Source organism: Ambystoma mexicanum, chromosome 12 (genome assembly GCF_040938575.1).
Source record: "Ambystoma mexicanum isolate Mex_15411 chromosome 12, UKY_AmexF1_1, whole genome shotgun sequence".
Taxonomy (NCBI): domain Eukaryota; kingdom Metazoa; phylum Chordata; class Amphibia; order Caudata; family Ambystomatidae; genus Ambystoma; species Ambystoma mexicanum.
Window position 1 is genome coordinate 1,236,873,766 of NC_090936.1, and position 18,815 is coordinate 1,236,892,580.

At 54.2% G+C, this 18,815-nt stretch overlaps 1 protein-coding gene across 1 annotated transcript in view; it reads right to left on the bottom strand.

Moving 5' to 3' along the window:
- STAB2 (stabilin 2) overlaps positions 1-18,193 on the bottom strand; it is a 1,783,079-nt gene extending 1,764,886 nt beyond the window's left edge. The window contains exon 1 of the mRNA XM_069629923.1: positions 18,063-18,193. Within this exon, the coding sequence (XP_069486024.1) occupies positions 18,063-18,131 (69 nt within the window). The 5' untranslated portion in view covers positions 18,132-18,193. The remainder of the gene's footprint in view (positions 1-18,062) is intronic.
- Between the last annotated feature and the right edge of the window lie 622 nt (positions 18,194-18,815).

Genomic DNA, 18,815 nt, shown 5'->3' on the forward strand with positions numbered 1-18,815 from the left:
AAACAGCTGACTCACCCACCAAGCCTCCAGCACGCCCATTCGTTTCAATGGGCCTCTCACCCGCCAAAACTAAAATCTGGTGTTTTTAACCGCCTTTGCAACACAAATGGTTGAGAGCTATGGCTTTAACAGGAGAACAGATGAGGGTGTGGGGCTGAAAATTGTAGCGGTTCCCGGCCCATTGACCAATGATCGGGAAAAGTAACCCTCGACTTGGCCAAAGCCCAAAAGACCCACAAAGCTAAAAGAAGGGAGAGTGTAAAATGGACGCAGGCCTTAACACGCAGACTTTGGCCCGCTCCTCCGCCGTCGGCGGACGGCGTGACGCAGGCGTGCAAGTGGCGCGGCAGGAGGGCACGCTGCGTGCTGACATGGCGTCACACACGCACAGCGCGGGATCCGTGACACAGGCGTGCACGTGGCACGGCAGGAGGGCATGCTGCGTGCCGACATGGCGTCACACACGCACACCGCGGGATCGCTGACACAGGCATGCACGTGGCGTGGCAGGAGGGTATGCTGCGTGCCGACACGGCGTCACACACGCACAGCGCGGGATCCGTGACACAGGCGTGCACGTGGCGCGGCAGGAGGGCACGCTGCGTGCCGACATGGCGTCACACACGCACAGCGCGGGATCCATGACGCAGGCGTGTATGTGTCGTGGCAGGAGGGCACGCTGCGTGCCGACACAGAATCACACACGCACAGCGCGGGATCCGTGACACAGGCATGCACGTGGCACGGCAGGAGGGCATGCTGCGTGCCGACATGGCGTCAAACACAAACAGCGCGGGATCGCTGACACAGGCATGCACATGGCGTGGCAGGAGGGTATGCTGCGTGCCGACACGGCATCACACACGCACAGCGCGGGATCCGTGACACAGGTGTGCACGTGGCGCGGCAGGAGGGCACGCTGCGCGCCGACATGGCGTCACACACGCACAGCGCGGGATCCATGACGCAGGCGTGTATGTGTCGTGGCAGGAGGGCACGCTGCGTGCCGACACAGCATCACACACGCACAGCGCGGGATCCGTGACACAGGCGTGCACGTGGCGCGGCAGGAGGGTATGCTGCGTGCCGACACGGCGTCACACACGCACAGCGCGGGATCCGTGACACAGGCGTGCACGTGGCGCGGCAGGAGGGCACGCTGCGTGCCGACATGGCGTCACACACGCACAGCGCGGGATCCATGACGCAGGCGTGTATGTGTCGTGGCAGGAGGGCACGCTGCGTGCCAACACAGCATCACACATGCACAGCGCGGGATCCGTGACACAGGCGTGCACGTGGCACGGCAGGAGGGCATGCTGCGTGCCGACATGGCGTCACACACGCACAGCGCGGGATCGCTGACACAGGCATGCACGTGGCGTGGCAGGAGGGTATGCTGCGTGCCGACACGGTGTCACACACGCACAGCGCGGGATCCGTGACACAGGCGTGCACGTGGCGCGGCAGGAGGGCACGCTGCGTGCCGACATGGTGTCACACACGCACAGCGCGGGATCCATGACGCAGGCGTGTATGTGTCGTGGCAGGAGGGCACGCTGCGTGCCGACACAGCATCACACACGCACAGCGCGGGATCCGTGACACAGGCGTGCACGGGGCACGGCAGGAGGGCATGCTGCGTGCCGACATGGCGTCACACACGCACAGCACGGGATCCGTGATACAGGCGCACACCAAGCGTGCAGCGCACAGGACTCTGGGATATATGACTTCCACTCTGAAGTTCTCCTCACACGCCTAGCCTGGCCCTTCCTCGTGTGTCTGGGGATATTTCACCTAGTGGGGCTCATATGAGAGGCGCCATAACATTAGTCTAATCCCTCCACCCCCTAATACCTGATCAGTACTTGAGACTGTGCCAAATACTTGTCTAAACCCATTGTGTGTTTGTTAGTAGTACACCTACAACACATGCTCCAGTTATGTGCCAAACAATGACTATAGGCAGGTGACTCACACACTTTCTTTTGCTAGGTGTTATTAAGTCATGAAAGTACAATGGAAAAACACTGGGATTTTTTCAGGTGAACATTTGCATTCTGGAACGTGTACAGTGATCCACAATGTTATGCATCGTCTCCCGCTCTTTCCCTGTTCTGTCTCCTCACCGTTCCCTCATCTAGGCGTTTAGCTCAACCCCATTTGCAGGGATTAGAGTCTTTTTTCCTTTTGTATTGTGTTCCCTGGTGCAAGAATTCTGCCTCTGCAACTTTGTGCACGTTTTCCTAGCCATAAAGAACCTTTCCCAGTTTAAAAGCTCAATAGGAAAGTTCTACACTGGACAATAAGTTACAGCTGTTGTCTCTTATCTCTAGTTTGCAGTCGGACTGGTCAGAAGGTATGTGGCCTGTTTTCTCAGATCCAAGGAGTCTGGCGGGCTGAAGGGAACACTTTTTGGTTAATCAGCTCCTAAAAGTCTAGTTGCTCAGGACTGGTGGAATGGTAAATGGTACCGCATGCAAAGTCAGTCCCCCTGGTCAGTCACCATGAATTGCGCTATTGTTCCGCCGGCCCAGCCTTGTTCTTGGACCACTTAATTTTACAGAACATACATTTTCGCTACCGAGTCAGGGCATCAGAGATTCTTGTATATAACAGCCTTAATTTCCCCCACGAGAGAGGCTTGGGCAGCGCAGAACTGCGAGGAAGTGAAGAGGGAGTGAAACGCTTTGCTATCCTTTCATATGCCTTCTTGTCCTATAGGTGACATCATGCTGTTTCCAGTTTCCACTTATGCCATGCCAGGCCAGGGCCCACAATGTGTAGGCAATTGCCCGCGGGCTCTCTTCAGACTCCCACTGACACCCCAAATACGCCCCCTCTCCCCATGACTCTCAGCTTCCATTGCATCAGTGCATTGGAGCAGCGCTGCAGACCAGGTGAGTGTGGCACTGCCCCGTGACGGGATGCGCACGCGGTGGCGTGATGTTGCACGCCGCCGCATGCTGTATAAATAAACGGGGCGTTCCCGGCCGCGGCAGAGCGACCGGGAAGCCCGAACTGTAAGGACGTGTGTCGTGTGTGGTCCTTACAGGGTGGGGGCTTACGGGACCACATGGGGGTAAGGACATACCCCCAACAGTGGCGACGAGTGGATGCGGATGCCCGAGCCCGGCGGTGAAAGAATTCCGGATTTTTCTCCCTGAAACGGAACGCACAGACATTTCGTTTCATGCCGTGGCTGCGGATCGCACACGCGGCTGGCGGCCATTTTGTCAGCAGGGCCGTGGAACTTCACCAAGCTCCGGGTTGGATGGTGAAGGTGATCCAGGTCCAATTTTTGGACATACTGCTTGCAGGCAGTCAAACCTGCACGCCCATGCCCGTTTTTTGGATTTTCATCCAGATTTGGGCCTCCTACGTCGAGTGAAAGCAAGGAGAAGGGCTAAAATGGCTGAGCCTGTTTAGCCCAGTTCTTTTTCTTCGCTTAATTTTTGGAACTCCTACACCCCTGGGTGTTTGCTACAGCGAAGGGGCATGGTGCTTCTTCATCCCCTTCATCATCAGGGTGGATTACTGCAGTGGTGGATCCTCAAGTTGGCAAGTTTTTCTTCTACTTCTTCAGTTCTGGTGGCAGTCTTAGGAGTGCTGAGGACATGATTACACCATCCCCTCCCCAGGTTGGACTGTTACTTTGCCTGTGGGGGGTGTCTAGACTGTGAGGTGGTGGTGGGTGATTGAGTTGCGGCCCCCAGATTCCAAAGTGGGGGTGCCTGTGCGCTCAAACCCATGAGTGACTCTGGCGGTCAAGGCGGTGGGACTCCTGCAGCCGCACAGCTTCCCCAGGATGGTGGTCAGGGCGGCAGCTCAACAGCACGTCCTTCAGGCTCCGGTGCTTCCAGTGCAACATCCAGTGGCGGCTCCAGAGCTACCCCCTCAAGTCCAAGTAGGTGGTCAAGCTCCTGTGCCTCAGGGGCCACCGGTGGTACAGCCAGTTGCTCAGCAAGGACTTCCCATCATGGCCCAAGCATGTGCCCATGCAGCCCTGCAGCCCATCCCCGGATTTGACGCATCGGGCCCACCATCCAGCATGGGGCCCAGGTGGAGGAGGTGGGTTGGGTGCCTCGATATGTACTTCAGGGAAGCCCAAGTAACGGATGACGACAGCAGGGTGGCAACTATGCTGTACTCCGCAGGGCCTTCGGTCCAGGAGATTTTTGAATCGCTTCCTGCAGGGATGGGCTCTTATGATGGGGCCAAGGCGGCACTCCTGGCCCATTTTCTGCCCCTTGCCAACATGGACTATGAAAGATTTGTCATGCTATCGGCCAAGCAAAAGAACGATGAAACACTGAATATCTTCTATGGTCGCCTACGTCGCCTCGCCCTGGGCTGTGCATGGGGAGATCCAGAGGACATGATGCGCACGATGCTGATTCAGGCGTGCTCCTCAGGCAAACTCAGGAGGCAGGTACTGAGAGAGCCGGGTATCACTCTACCCCGCATCCTGGAACTAGGCCGGTGCCATGAGGTGGCGGAGGCTCGGGCAGCCAAGATGGAGGTGGGGTCCCTCTCAATAAAGTCGGTGGAGGTGTGTGCCATGTGGCGTGGTGGCAGAGGAGTTAGAAGACCTGGTGTGTGACCCCGTGACAGAGCGGGGAGAGCTGGGGAATCGTGCCAGAAGTACGGGTATGATCTCCCCCACCCGACAGAGTGTCTGGCGGCTGTAAGGACATGTGGTAGGTGCGGCCTGCCTGACCATTTTTCGAGAGTGTGCAAGGCAGCCCTGCCCGTGATGGTGCCGAGAGGCCCGGCTCAGACGTGGGTCCCGCGCCAAAACCGCCCACCAAATGTGGCCCAGGTGGACCAGGGTGGGGAGGATGCCCAGGTGGACGAGGCCGAGGAGGAAGAGGAAGAGGAAGAGAACATTTTCTTTGTTTCCAGCGTGGAGATCCTGAAAGGGAAGGCCAGGAGGCAACCGAGGTGTGTGGTGGAGGTCAATCACTCACCGGTCCCGGTGCTGGTGGACACGGGTGCCTCGGTCAATGTGATGGCCCGGGGACACTATGATGCTCTCGACTCGCCCCCCGAAGCTACTCACGCCGAGAGCCAGGATATTTGTGTTTGGAGGACTGGAACCAATACCGCTGGACGGTGCCTTCGTGGCGAAGGTGGAGCATGAGGGCTCGCAGATCAAAGCTCGGTTCTATGTGATGTCCGTAAGCAACAACACTCTGCTGAGCTGTGCCGCCGCCGAGGCTCTTGGAATTGTCACTTTTGCATACTCAGTATACCTCGAGGACATCAATGATCTGCTCGACAAGTATGCCGCCCTCTTCAATGGCATTGGAAGGATGACCGGTGACCCGGTGAGGTTGCACATCGATGACTCTGTGCAGCCCATCGACCTGAAACACTGCAGGGTGCCATTTCATCTGAGGGAGCAGGTTGATAAGGAGCTGGACAACCTGGTGAGTCTCGACATCATCGAGAAGGTGGAGGGACCGACCCCCTGGGTGTCCCCGATTGTTGTGGCTAGGAAGCCCAAACAACCTGACTCTGTCCGGATCTGTGTAGATATGAGACTGCCTAACAAGGCCATCAAGAGGGAGCGGCATCTCACCCCCACCATCGATGACATTATTGCGGAAGTACAAGGGGCTCGGTTCTTTTCCAAACTGGACCTCTGAGCGGGCTATCATCAGGTCGTCCTCCATCCCGAGTCCAGGTATATCACCACATTCACCACGCACCGAGGACTATACCGGTATAAGAGACTGAGCTTCGGGGTGTCATCGGCTGCAGATGTTTTTCAGAACATTATTCGGGGCGCCCTCGCAGATCTGGATGTGTCCTAAACATCAGCGATGACCTTTTGGTGTTCGCAAGGACTGAGGTGGACCATCTGAGAAAGCTGGGGAAGACCTTTGAGAGACTGCAATCGCTAGGCCTCACCCTTCACAGGGACAAATGTGAGTTCCTGCGCCCTTCCATCAAGTTCTTCGGTTTTGTCTTCAAGGAGGTGTCGCCAGACCTGAGGAAAGTCCAAGATATCAAGAAGGCACAGCCCCCCGAGTCTGTGTCTGACGTGTGGAGCTTCCTCGGCATGGTAACCTACTGTGGGCGTTGCATCCAAAATCTCGCCTCTAAGTCTGAACCACTCCGGGCTCTGACGAAGAAGGAGTCAGCCTGGCACTCGGGCCCACTCGAGCAAGCGGCCTTTGAGGACATCAAGAGCGCCCTGACAGCTGAGGACACCATGGCGTTCTTCGACCCGGCGCTGACATCGGGGATCATTGTGGACGGCAGTCCCTTTGGCCTGGGTCCCGTGCTGACCCAGGTGGATCGGGACGGGAGTATCCGGCCAGTGGCATACGCCAGCAAAGCGCACTCCGAAACTGAACAAAGATATTCACAGATTGAGCGGGAAGCGCTGGCGGTCTTCTGGGGCTGCAGGCATTTTCGGCTCTATGTCTTGGGGCGTCCAGTGACGGTGGTGACCGACCACAAGCCCCTGCTTCCCATTCTGGCACCACTGGCCAGAATCGAGAGGTGGATGCTCGCTCTCCTCGAGTACGGGGTCACCCTGGTGTATCGGCCGGGGGCCAATAACGCAGCGGACTATCTCTCCAGACATCTGGGAGTGCGTGGGGGAGATGAGTATGACACCTGTGCGGAGGAGGCCGATGATCACGTCCGAATTGTGGTGGAGGCGGCCACGCCGAACGCAATGCCCCTGTCAGAACTGGAGGCGGCAGCGGCTGAGGACGAGTGCTTCTGGATCCTAAAGCACTCCATGCAACAGGACTCCTGGAAGTCTGTCCTGGAAGCGTTGGCGGGGCGGACTCAGGAGGCCAAGACAGGCCTTGAGTAACTATGGAAGGTCAAGGAGGAATTGTCCTTCTCAGCGTCGGGCCTGCTGCTCTGAGGTGACCGGATAGTGGTCCCCCAGTCCAAGGTGAAGGACGTGATCACCTTGGCCCACCATGGACACCACGGCGCTGCAAAGGCCAAGGCCAGGCTGCGGCTGAAGGTCTGGTTCCCCGAACTGGAGCAGAGGGTGGATGACTTCGTGGCAGCCTGTGTATGGTGCCAGGCGGCGTCTCCTCTGCAGCGAAAGCCGGCCATCGAAGCAATGCCCCGAGTCACGCGGCCCTGGGAGGTCGTCCATGCAGACTTTGGGTCAACGTCAATAGGCACCCATTTCCTTGTAATTGTCAACGAATATTCACGGTATCCGGAGGTGGAGTTCTTTGAGTCGTGGCCTTCGAGCACGTGGTCGTGGCCGTGGAGAAAGTGTTCGCGGCCCATGGATTCCCTCACACCCTGTGCTCGGACAACAGATCACCATTTCAGAGTGAGCGGTTCTCCGAACTCATGGAGAGCTGCGGGGTCCAGCATAAGAAGGTGTCTCCGTTGTGGCCCAGGTCAAATGGAGATGCTGAAAGACTGATGCGGACGCTGAACAAGACATTCAGGATCGCCCAGGGACAAGGACAGCCACTCCAACGAGCCCTATACCAGTTCCTGCGGGTGTACCGCACCACCCCACATGCATCAACGGGGGTGGCTCCAGCTGAAGCCCTGTTCAAGCATTGCCCCAGGGGTCTACTACCTGAGGTCGGGGAGAAGGAGCCTGGGGTGATTGACAATCAACAGGTCGAGGTAGACCGGCAGGTGAGGATTGAACAGGAGAACCTGCGAAGGGGTCTCCAACACCAGCGGCTCGAGCCGGGGGACAAAGTCCTCATCCGTAATCGACACCCCCATGGAAAGCTCTCACTCCCCTATGAGCCGGAGCCATTGGATGTTGTGGCTGTAAAGGGGTCCATGGTGACGGCCTCGGACGGAAGATCTGCCATCACCCGGAATGTCAGCTTCTTCAAGAAACTGGGTGATCCAGGAACTGAACCGCCGCGGGAGCCGGACTTAGTGGAAATACCGGAAGATGGAGGAGTTCCCTCCAGCACACCTGGGTACCCTGTCCGGGGGACGTCTGCCGATGGACTTTCCGTGCCGGAGGTAAGTGGGAGGTACCCCCAGAGGGCTGGGCGAGGGAAACCCGCTTACCTCAGTGATTACATGCTGGGACAGTTGGTTGGTCAACCTGAGTGAAGGGATCCGGGTGGCTGACATTAAAGGGGTGTTAGGCAAGCATTTGTGTGTCCTCCCGAAAAAGGAGGAGTGTGGCGCTGCCCCGTGACGGGACGTGCACGCGGCGGTGTGATGTTGCATGGCGCCGCGTGCTGTATAAATAAACAGGGCGTTCCCGGCCGCAGCAGAGCGACCGGGAAGCCCGAACTGTAAGGACGTGTGTCGTGTGTGGTCCTTACAGGGTGGGGGCTTACGGGACCGCATGGGGGCCAGGACACACCCCCAACAGTGAGGAGAAATGGAGGTCATGAGTAGAGCTGGAGGTTGTGGGGATGGGGGAGCAGCAGAGGGGGGGTGGAGAGGGAAGGGACACTGGTGGGTACAAGCAGCCGTGGATTAGTGGATCAGGAGATTCAGGTCACGTGTTGAGCCCCCTGAGTGCTAATAAGAATTGACATAACTTCTCAACGGTATGAACTTACTTTAGCTCCCGGGCCGGGTTGAGCAGCCAATCAGGTTCCTTGCTTCTTGGCTGAAACCCACATGCTGCCTCTGCTGCCCCGGACCGCCATCTTCTCCCCACCCTCTGTTTCCTTTTTTTTTATATCCCCAACCTCCATCCCTAGCCCAATGTACCTGATTGTGGCAGCAGCGGCACTCACCGCTGCCACTGCTTCTCACCATCTCCATTTGCCGGCTGCAACGGAAATAGAAGAGGGGCTCCGTAAGGACCCCACTTTCCATCTCTGTGGTGGTCATCTTTGAACAGTTTTTTTCTATGAATGAACCGGACGCCCCATTAATTCTTAGAAAAGACCTGCTACCAGCACCCTGTGTTACCGCCTTGGTTACTCGAGGTGCAAATGGCGTTAGTAACCGCTTCCAAGTGCTGTACCGGGGGTAACGTCCCAGTGCCCTCATTTTACGCCCTTGCTTCGCTCGGGCCTTTGCCTCAGGCTACCGGGCAGTTACCCCATGTGTAACCTGTCGAACAGGTTACTAATGCCATAAGAGATGAGTTGTGACATCACAGTGGGATATTAAGATATTGTGACTCGCTGGGATGAATCTGTGGACATTTCATGGAAGCACTGGGCAACCTTGATGACTGAGGACCCCCTGGCCTGCGCCCAGCTGGCCTACGTTAAAATCAGGGCACAAGTGGAGCATACACCCGGGTGGATAGCCTCCTCCCACTTTTCCTGCCACCCTGTTTATCTTAAAAATAATAATAATTTGCTGCCCACACTTGAAAAAAACAGTCCCACGGCCGGGAATCGAATCTTGATTGTGCGGCTATGAGCCAGGGCCTTACTCTCAAGACCAAAGGAATCTGTCATCTGAAGTCTATGGAACGTCTCATATTGGCATTCTGCTATATAGAACATGTTCATGTTACAGAGGGTTCTAAATAAAAGGTGCACACCTTTAATACTTAGCAATGTGATTAGAAAATCGGCTCTCCTGGCAAATGCTTATTTGTCCTGTGCTTTTTCTACAGTTGGGAAGGACAAATTAAAAGAAATGTGTATATTTCACTTCAGGTTTTGTTCACTTCCTGTGATGACGCTTCCCGTTGAGTATGTCAGAGCCCCCCACTTTATTTTAGTTAGGGCCAGAAGGTGGCGCTTCAGCTTTCCACGTGTGTTTTCTGTGTGTTGTACACTCTATTTCTAGTGCACACCTTTCTCTGCGGCTGCATTTTGAGTGGCCACTTGCCACAGCCGTGCATTTCCCATAACATTTCCTGAAGTCGTTCCAGTGACTCCTTTTGTTTTCAGTTTGCCCTGTTTTAGAGAGTGGAATGGGGGGGCTGACGGTGGAATGGCTGGGGGCTAGTAGAGAGGCAACTCGAAATACTTTCCGTTGGGCTCCCGGATATCGCAGTCCACGCGGACATTTGTCTCTCAATGTGGGAGGGCGGCCGGAATTACAGCGCTGCCAAGTTTCACATGACCATGTGTGAGCTGCGCAAAGGCCCGCCAGTACTGAATTCTGGTAACCAAAGGGAACAAACAGGACGGGCGGCCTTTTCACGGATGGCCACTTCAAACTTGAGCGCTCTGGAATCAAAAATGGGCAATTAAAGGGCACTTAAAGCGCTGCCTGTAGGCCGCAACTATTGGCATGGGAAGTGTAGCCCAGAGAGAGGTGGGGCGTGAGGGGCACGCATGCTGTTGGCATTGTTTGGATGTTTTCCCTTCAATTCACCAGGTGCATATTTCAGCAAATCAATTAGATTCATTAATAACTAAACAGTACTTTAAATTCATATTACGCCATTTCAGACAATGTCAGTGTCATTAATTCCAAAAACACAGACACGCAATAACAGAAGGAACAGCATTTTAAAGAGAGGAGGCAAACAACCTTGAATTAACCCTACACCTCTACAGTATCCACAACATGTAAACGAACTAAAATGTGTACACCTGCTATTGTTAAAGGGGAGGTTTGGGGGGGGGTATAGTATGGACCGCGTGGTTTACAGACTGGATGTGAGCATGTTGCCGAATTGACAGCGTAGACTTCTATCATAAGTGCCAAACTTTTGGCTTTGCAAATGCTTGTGTTATTGGACCCTGAAGGGAGCACTTGGATGTTGGCCTACACATGACCTGCCACCGACACTCCCGCTCCATGATTCCTCGTGCGGACGCTGCGCTGGCCTGGTGGGCACCAGGCAGGCCCAGCCTTGCAGAGTGCATGAGCGCAGCGGTGGGAGTTCAGCCCAGTGCACGGCCGACGAGGCTCAGATAAACGCAGAACCACAGCTTTGCGCACAGGACTCTGGAGGAACCTTGCAATGCGCACGGGACTCTGGGGGAATCCTGCAGTGCGCACAGGACTCTGGAGGAATCCTGCAATGCACACATGACTCTGGGGGAATCCTGCAGCGCGCACAGGATTCTGGAGGATCCCTGCAATGCGCACAGGACTCTGGAGGAACCCTGCAATGCGCACAGGACTCTGGAGAAACCCTGCAATGCGCACAGGACTGTGGAGGAATCCTGCAATGCGCACAGGATTCTGGAGGATCCCTGCAATGCGCACAGGACTCTGGAGGAACCTTGCAAGCACAGGACTCCATGGAATCCTGCAAGCACAGGACTCTGGAGGAACCCTGCAATGCGCACAGGACTCTGGAGGAATCCTGCAATGCGCACAGGATTCTGGAGGATCCCTGCAATGCGCACAGGACTCTGGAGGAACCCTGCAATGCGCACAGGACTCTGGAGAAACCCTGCAATGCGCACAGGACTGTGGAGGAATCCTGCAAGCACGGGACTCAGGGGGAACCCTGAAAGCACAGGACTCTGGAGGAATCCTGCAATGCGCACGGGACTCTGGAGGAATCCTGCAATGCACATAGGACTCTGGAGGAATCCTGTAAGCACAGGACTCTGGAGGAACCCTGCAATGCGCACAGGACTCTGGAGAAACCCTGCAATGCGCACAGGACTGTGGAGGAATCCTGCAAGCACAGGACTCTGGGGGGAACCCTGCAATGCGCACAGGACTCTGGAGGAACCCTGAGAGCACAGGACTCTGGAGGAATCCTGCAAGCACAGGACTCTGGAGGAATCCTGCAATGCCCACAGGACTCTGGGGGAATCTTGCAAGCACAGGACTCTGGAGGAACCCGGAGACCACAGGACTCTGGAGGAACCCTGCAAGCACGGGACTCTGGAGGAACCCTGCAATGCGCACAGGACAGTGGAGGAATCCTGCAATGCACACAGGACTCTGGAGGAACCCTGCAATGCGCACGGGACTCTGGAGGAATCCTGCAATGCGCATAGGACTCTGGAGGAATCCTGTAAGCACAGGACTCTGGAGGAACCCTGCAATGTGCACAGGACTCTGGAGAAACCCTGCAATGCGCACAGGACTGTGGAGGAATCCTGCAAGCACAGGACTCTGGGGGAACCCTGCAATGCGCACAGGACTCTGGAGGAACCCTGAGAGCACAGGACTATGGATGAATCCTACAAGCACAGGACTCTGGAGGAATCCCGCAATGCCCACAGGACTCTGGGGGAATCTTGCAAGCACAGGACTCTGGAGGAACCCTGAGAGCACAGGACTCTGGAGGAACCCGGAGACCACAGGACTCTGGAGGAATCCTGCAAGCACAGGACTCTGGAGGAATCCTACAATATGCACAGGACTCTGGAGGAATCCTGCAATGTGCACAGGACTCTGGAGGAATCCTGCAATGCGCACAGGACTGTGGAGGAATCCTGCAAGCACAGGACTCTGGAGGAACCCTGCAATGTGCACAGGACTCTGGAGGAATCCTGCAAGCACAGGACTCTAGAGGAATCCTGAAAGCACAGGACTCTAGAGGAATCCTGCAATGCGCACAGGACTCGGGAGGAATCCTGCAATGCGCATAGGACTCTGGAGGAATCCTGTAAGCACAGGACTCTGGAGGAATCCTGCAATGCGCACAGGACTCTGGAGGAATCTTGCAAGCACAGGACTCTGGAGGAACCCTGAGAGCACAGGACTCTGGAGGAACCCTGAGAGCATAGGACTCTGGAACAATCCTGCAAAGCGCACAGGACCCTGGAGGAATCCTGCAATGCGCACAGGACTCTGGAGGAATCCTGCAAGCACAGGACTCTGGAGGAACCCTGCAATGCGCACAGGACTGTGGAGGAACCCTGCAAGCACAGGACTCTGGAGGAACCCTGCAAGCACAGGACTCTGGAGGAATCCTGCAAGCACAGGACTCTGGAGGAATCCTGCAAGCACAGGACTCTGGAGGAACCCTGCAAAGCGCACAGGACTCTGGAGGAATCCTGCAATGCGCACAGGACCCTGGAGGAATCCTGCAATGCGCACAGGACTCTGGAGGAACCCTGCAAGCACAGGACTCTGGAGGAACCCTGCAATGCGCACAGGACTGTGGAGGAATCCTGCAAGCACAGGACTCTGGAGGAACCCTGCAATGTGCACAGGACTCTGGAGGAATCCTGCAAGCACAGGACTCTAGAGGAATCGTGAAAGCACAGGACTCTAGAGGAATCCTGCAATGCGCACAGGACTCGGGAGGAATCCTGCAATGCGCACAGGACTCTGGAGGAATCCTGCAATGCGCATAGGACTCTGGAGGAATCCTGTAAGCACAGGACTCTGGAGGAATCCTGCAATGCGCACAGGACTCTGGAGGAATCTTGCAAGCACAGGACTCTGGAGGAACCCTGAGAGCACAGGACTCTGGAGGAACCCTGAGAGCACAGGACTCTGGAGGAATCCTGCAAGCACAGGACTCTGGAGGAATCCTACAATATGCACAGGACTCTGGAGGAATCCTGCAATGTGCACAGGACTCTGGAGGAATCCTGCAATGCGCACAGGACTCTGGAGGAATCCTGCAAGCACAGGACTCTGGAGGAATCCTACAATGCGCACAGGACTCTGGAGGAATCCTGCAAGCACAGGACTCTGGAGGAATCCTGCAAGCACAGGACTCTGGAGGAATCCTGCAAGCACAGGACTCTGGAAGAATCCTGCAAGCACAGGACTCTAGAAGAATCCTGCAATGCGCACAGGACCCTGGAGGAATCCTACAATGCGCACAGGACTCTCGAGGAATCCTGCAAGCACAGGACTCTGGAGGAATCCTGCAAGCACAGGATTCTGGAGGAATCCTGCAAGCACAGGACTCTGGAGGAATCCTGCAAGCACAGGACTCTGGAGGAATCCTGCAAGCACAGGACTCTGGAGGAATCCTACAATGCGCACACGACTCTCGAGGAATCCTGCAAGCACAGGACTCTGGAGGAATCCTGCAAGCACAGGACCTTTCCCCCTTCCTCCTGAGCTCTCATCATCAGGCTGTATGCATTACTGCCGGCACTCGTTAGCCAATCAGAATGCTTGAAATGCAGTCAATAACTCCTGGCATAGACCCGCCATAAGCATTCTGACAGTTGTAGTACCCCCGGAGTGCAGACTACATGAGTGCTTGAAATGTCCTCTCACTGCCCAAAGTACCTGCCCCTTTCATATGGATGAGTTCTGCCCATTCAAGGAATGGGCGAGAGGCGTCCAGTGTACACGAATGGGGCAAATCCCGTTCAACTGTAGGGAAATCCATGCTAAAAGGAGGGGACAAGCCATGTTAAAAGGATGGGACAAGCCATGTTAAAGGATAGGTAAGTCGTGTTAAAAGGATGGGACAAGCCATGCTAAAAGATGGGACAATCCATGTTAAAAGGTTGGGCTAAGTGTTAAAAAGATGGGCAAAGCCATGTTATAAGGATGGGACAGGCCATGTTAAAAGGATGGGCTAAGTCGCGTTAAAAGGATGGGACAAGCCATGATAAAAGGATTGGACAAGCCATGTTAAAAGGATGGGATAAGCCATGTTAAAGGATAGGTAAATCGTGTTAAAAGGATGGGACAAGCCATGCTAAAAGATGGGACAATCCATGTTAAAAGGATGGGCTAAGTGTTAAAAAGATGGGACAAGCCATGTTAACAGGATGGAACAGGCCATGTTAAAAGGATGGGCTAAGTCGTGTTAAAAGGATGGGACAAGCCATGCTAAAAGGATCGGACAAGTCATGTTAAAAGGATGGGATAAGTCGTGTTAAAAGGATGGGACACGCCATGCTAAAAGATGGGGCAATCCATGTTAAAAGGATGGGCTAAGTGTTAAAATGATGGGACCAGCCATGTTACAAGGATGGGACAGGCCATATTAAATGTATGGGCTAAGTCGTGTTAAAAGGATGGGACAAGCCATGCTAAAAGGATGGGCCATGCCATGTTAAAGGATAGGTAAGTTGTGTTAAAAGGATGGGACAAGCCATGCTAAAAGATGGGACAAGCCATGTTAAAAGGATGAGACAGGCCATGTTAAAAGGATGGGCTAAGTCGTGTTAAAAGGATGGGACAAGCCATGCTAAAAGGATCAGACAAGCCATGTTAAAAGGATGGGATAAGCCATGTTAAAGGATAGATAAGTCGTGTTAAAATGATGGGACAAGCCATGCTAATAGATGGGACAATCCATGTTAAAAGGATGGGCCAAGTGTTAAAAAGATGGGACAAGCCATGTTAAAAGGAAGGGACAGGACATGTTAAAAGGATGGGCTAAGTCGTGTTAAAAGGATGGGACAAGCCATGCTACAAGGATCGGACAAGCCATGTTAAAAAGATGGGATAAGTCGTGTTAAAAGGATGGGACAGGCCATGCTAAAAGGATGGGCCATGCCTTGTTAAAAGGATGGGACAATCCATGTTAAAAGGATGGGATAAGTTGTGTTAAAAGGAAGGGACAAGAAATGCTAAAAGTTTGGGACAGGCCATGTTGAAAGGATGGGACAAGCCATGTTAAAGGGATGGGATAAGTCGTGTCAAAAGGTTGGGACAAGCCATGTTGAAAGGATGGTATAAGTCGTGTTAAAAGGATGAGACACGCCATGCTAAAAGGATGGGACAAGCCATGTTAAAGGGATGGGATAAGTCGTGTTAAAAGGATGGGACAATCCATGTTAAAAGGATGGGATAAGTGTGTGTTAAAGGGACGGGACAAGACATGCTAAAAGGTTGGGACAAGCCATGTTAAAAGGATGGGACAAGCCATGCTAAAAGGATGGGACAAGCCGGGTAAAAGGGATGGGATAAGTCGTGTCAAAAGGTTGGGACAAGCCATGTTGAAAGGATGGGATAAGTCGTGTTAAAAGGATGGGACAAGCCATGCTAAAAGGATGGGACAAGCCATGCTAAAAGGATGGGACAAGCCATGTTAAAGGGATGGGATAAGTCGTGTCAAAAGGTTGGGACAAGCCATGTTGAAAGGATGGTATAAGTCGTGTTAAAAGGATGAGACACGCCATGCTAAAAGGATGGGACAAGCCATGTTAAAGGGATGGGATAAGTCGTGTCAAAAGGATGGGACAAGCCATGCTAAAAGGATGGGACAAGCCATGTTAAAGGGATGGGATAAGTCGTGTCAAAAGGATGGGACAAGCCATGTTCAAAGGATGGGACAAGCCATGTTAAAGGGATGGGATAAGTCGTGTTAAAAGGATGGGACAAGCCATGCTAAAAGATGGGACAATCCATGTTAAAAGAATGGGCTAAGTGTTAAAAAGATGGGACAAGCCATGTTAAAAGGATGGAACAAGCCATGTTAAAAGGATGGGCTAAGTCGTGTTAAAAGGATGGGACAAGCCATGCTAAAAGGATCAGACAAGCCATGTTAAAAGGATGGGATAAGTCGTGTTAAAAAGGATGGGACAGGCCATGCTAAATGGATGGGCCATGCCATGTTAAAGGATGGGACAATCCATGTTAAAAGGATGGGATAAGTGTGTGTTAAAGGGACGGGACAAGACATGCTAAAAGGTTGGGACAAGCCATGTTAAAAGGTTGGGACAAGCCATGCTAAAAGGATGGGACAAGCCGGGTAAAAGGGATGGGATAAGTCGTGTCAAAAGGTTGGGACAAGCCATGTTGAAAGGATGGGATAAGTCGTGTTAAAAGGATGGGACAAGCCAAGGTAAAAGGATGGGAAAAGCCATGCTAAAAGGATGGGACAAGCCATGTTAAAGGGATGGGATAAGTCGTGTCAAAAGGATGGGACAAGCTATGTTCAGAGGATGGGATAAGTTGTGTTGAAATGAATGAAGATAGTCCTGATTGAATGATTGGAAATTCTTTAAAATCATGCTGCAATTCGTGCTAACGTGAATGAGGCCCGTCCTGTTTAAATGATGGGACAGGCTTTGGTGAAATGCACGAGGCCAATCCTGTTTTAATGACAGCAACATGTGGCACTGGCATGATTGGGGCCTGTCCTCTTAAAATGTATGAGGCCAGTTCCGTCTAGGTGATGGGCACGAGCCCTGTGGAAATGCATAAGGCCAGTCACGTTTAAATGGATAAACCCTCTTGAAATAATGGAAACAATGGCACTTAAACAAGACTGGCTTCCTGCATTTAAACAGGACTGGCCGCCTGCATTTAAACAGGACTGGCTTCATACATTTAAACAGGACTGGCCGCCTGCTATAAACAGGACTGGCCTCCTGCATTTAAACAGGACTGGCCGCCTGCATTTAAACAGGACTGGCTTCATACATTTAAACAGGACTGGCCGCCTGCTATAAACAGGACTGGCCTCCTGCATTTAAACAGGACTGGCCGCCTGCATTTGAAGCTGGCTTGTCTTATGCTTTCAAGTCCTAGAAAGAACGGGGCGGCCCCGTGTAAACGGACGGCCCCTGGCGAATGAGACCGTTTAAACAGAGAGGGCTTTCAAGTCCTAGAAAGAACGGGGCGGCCCCGTGTAAACGGACGCCCCCTGGCGAATGAGACCGTTTAAACAGAGAGGGGGGGGCATATATTGGCATCGAGTCCAACGAGCGTCACTCTGGCTGGCGAGATATTCTCATAGCTGTTTTTGCTACTATAGAATGGCGGGGGCGACGATAGAGCTGCCCGGGGACCCTGCAACAACGGCTTTGCACCCCAGTTCCAAATGATTTCCCCCAATATATATACAGCCCTTTCTGAGCCCTGTACACGTGTGACACTGTGGGAGGTGGGCACCAAAAGTACCCGAATAATGCCACACACGCAAAGATAAGTTATTTAGAGCGTTCATTTTTCGACTCTTTTTTTTAAAAAAAAAATGTGCAGATTTTTTTCTTGTAAAAACCCAATGACATTTTCCCACCTGCCCTATTATTTTAACACTGTTCCTGTCCCCCCCCCCCCTTCACACCGCTTATACACCCTTCCCCACACCCCCTTGTGGGTCGGATGGGAGGGGGCAGTGGGGCGCTTGTGGCACACCTTTGGGGAACCCACCCGGACAGAACGTGGACCCCCACATGACAAATGGAACCCTCTTATTCTGAATCTGTGGGCGGGGTCTGGCCTCGTGCAGCTCGTGATGAGAATTCACACTAAGTCCTACCTCATGCAACATAAGGGTCGCCCCTGGATTCTATCTACTCGTACCCCAGGGCAGCTCTTACCTCCGGGACAGTGGTCGCCAGGGCGGTCAGCACCAGCACCAGGGAGAGGGCTGCTGCCTTGGGGTCCATCCTGGCAGTGGGGGGCAGGCGGGGGGCTTCTCCAGAGGGCGCGAGGATCTGTTCCTGCAGGGAAGGGCTCTGCTCGTCACCTGACTGGATGCTGGATGCGGCCTCCTGGGCCTTTAAATGACCCCGGCCCGGCCTCCCTTTCCTGCCCCCGGTGAACCCCAGCGTCATGCCCAGCAGTGCACGTGTTTGCATAGCTCAGAAGCCCTCGCCCTGGGGGCGCGGGGGGGGGGGGGGCAGGATATCCTGAGCGTGTGCAGGGAGGCTGGTCTCGGAACACGTCCCCTCATCCCAGGGCATAGGCCAGGGGCAGCACAAGGGCTCAGGAGACGTCCAGCAAATACTACACCTGGTGCCGATCCATTCATCCATCCGTCCCTCCATCCGACCACCCTTCCAGCTGCCTGGACACCCATTGACTGTCTGGAGGAACCGCACTAGCAAAACACCCTGTGTTCTCAGCATAAAAGTGCATGTTGACTGGCAGATCGTGTCCCCCGGTCCGTGCTTCACTCAGTGCAGGTCTCTTTCGGACACGTCGTAGACCCTCCCCTCCACCCCCCCTGGGGAGAGGGGCAGAGGCTCCCCCGCATCCACTCGACCCCATGGGCGCTTTATGAGACATTGTGTCCACCATGGACTTCTGGGGAAGTGGTGTATTCATGTGCACGGGCATGTGTGGCAGGA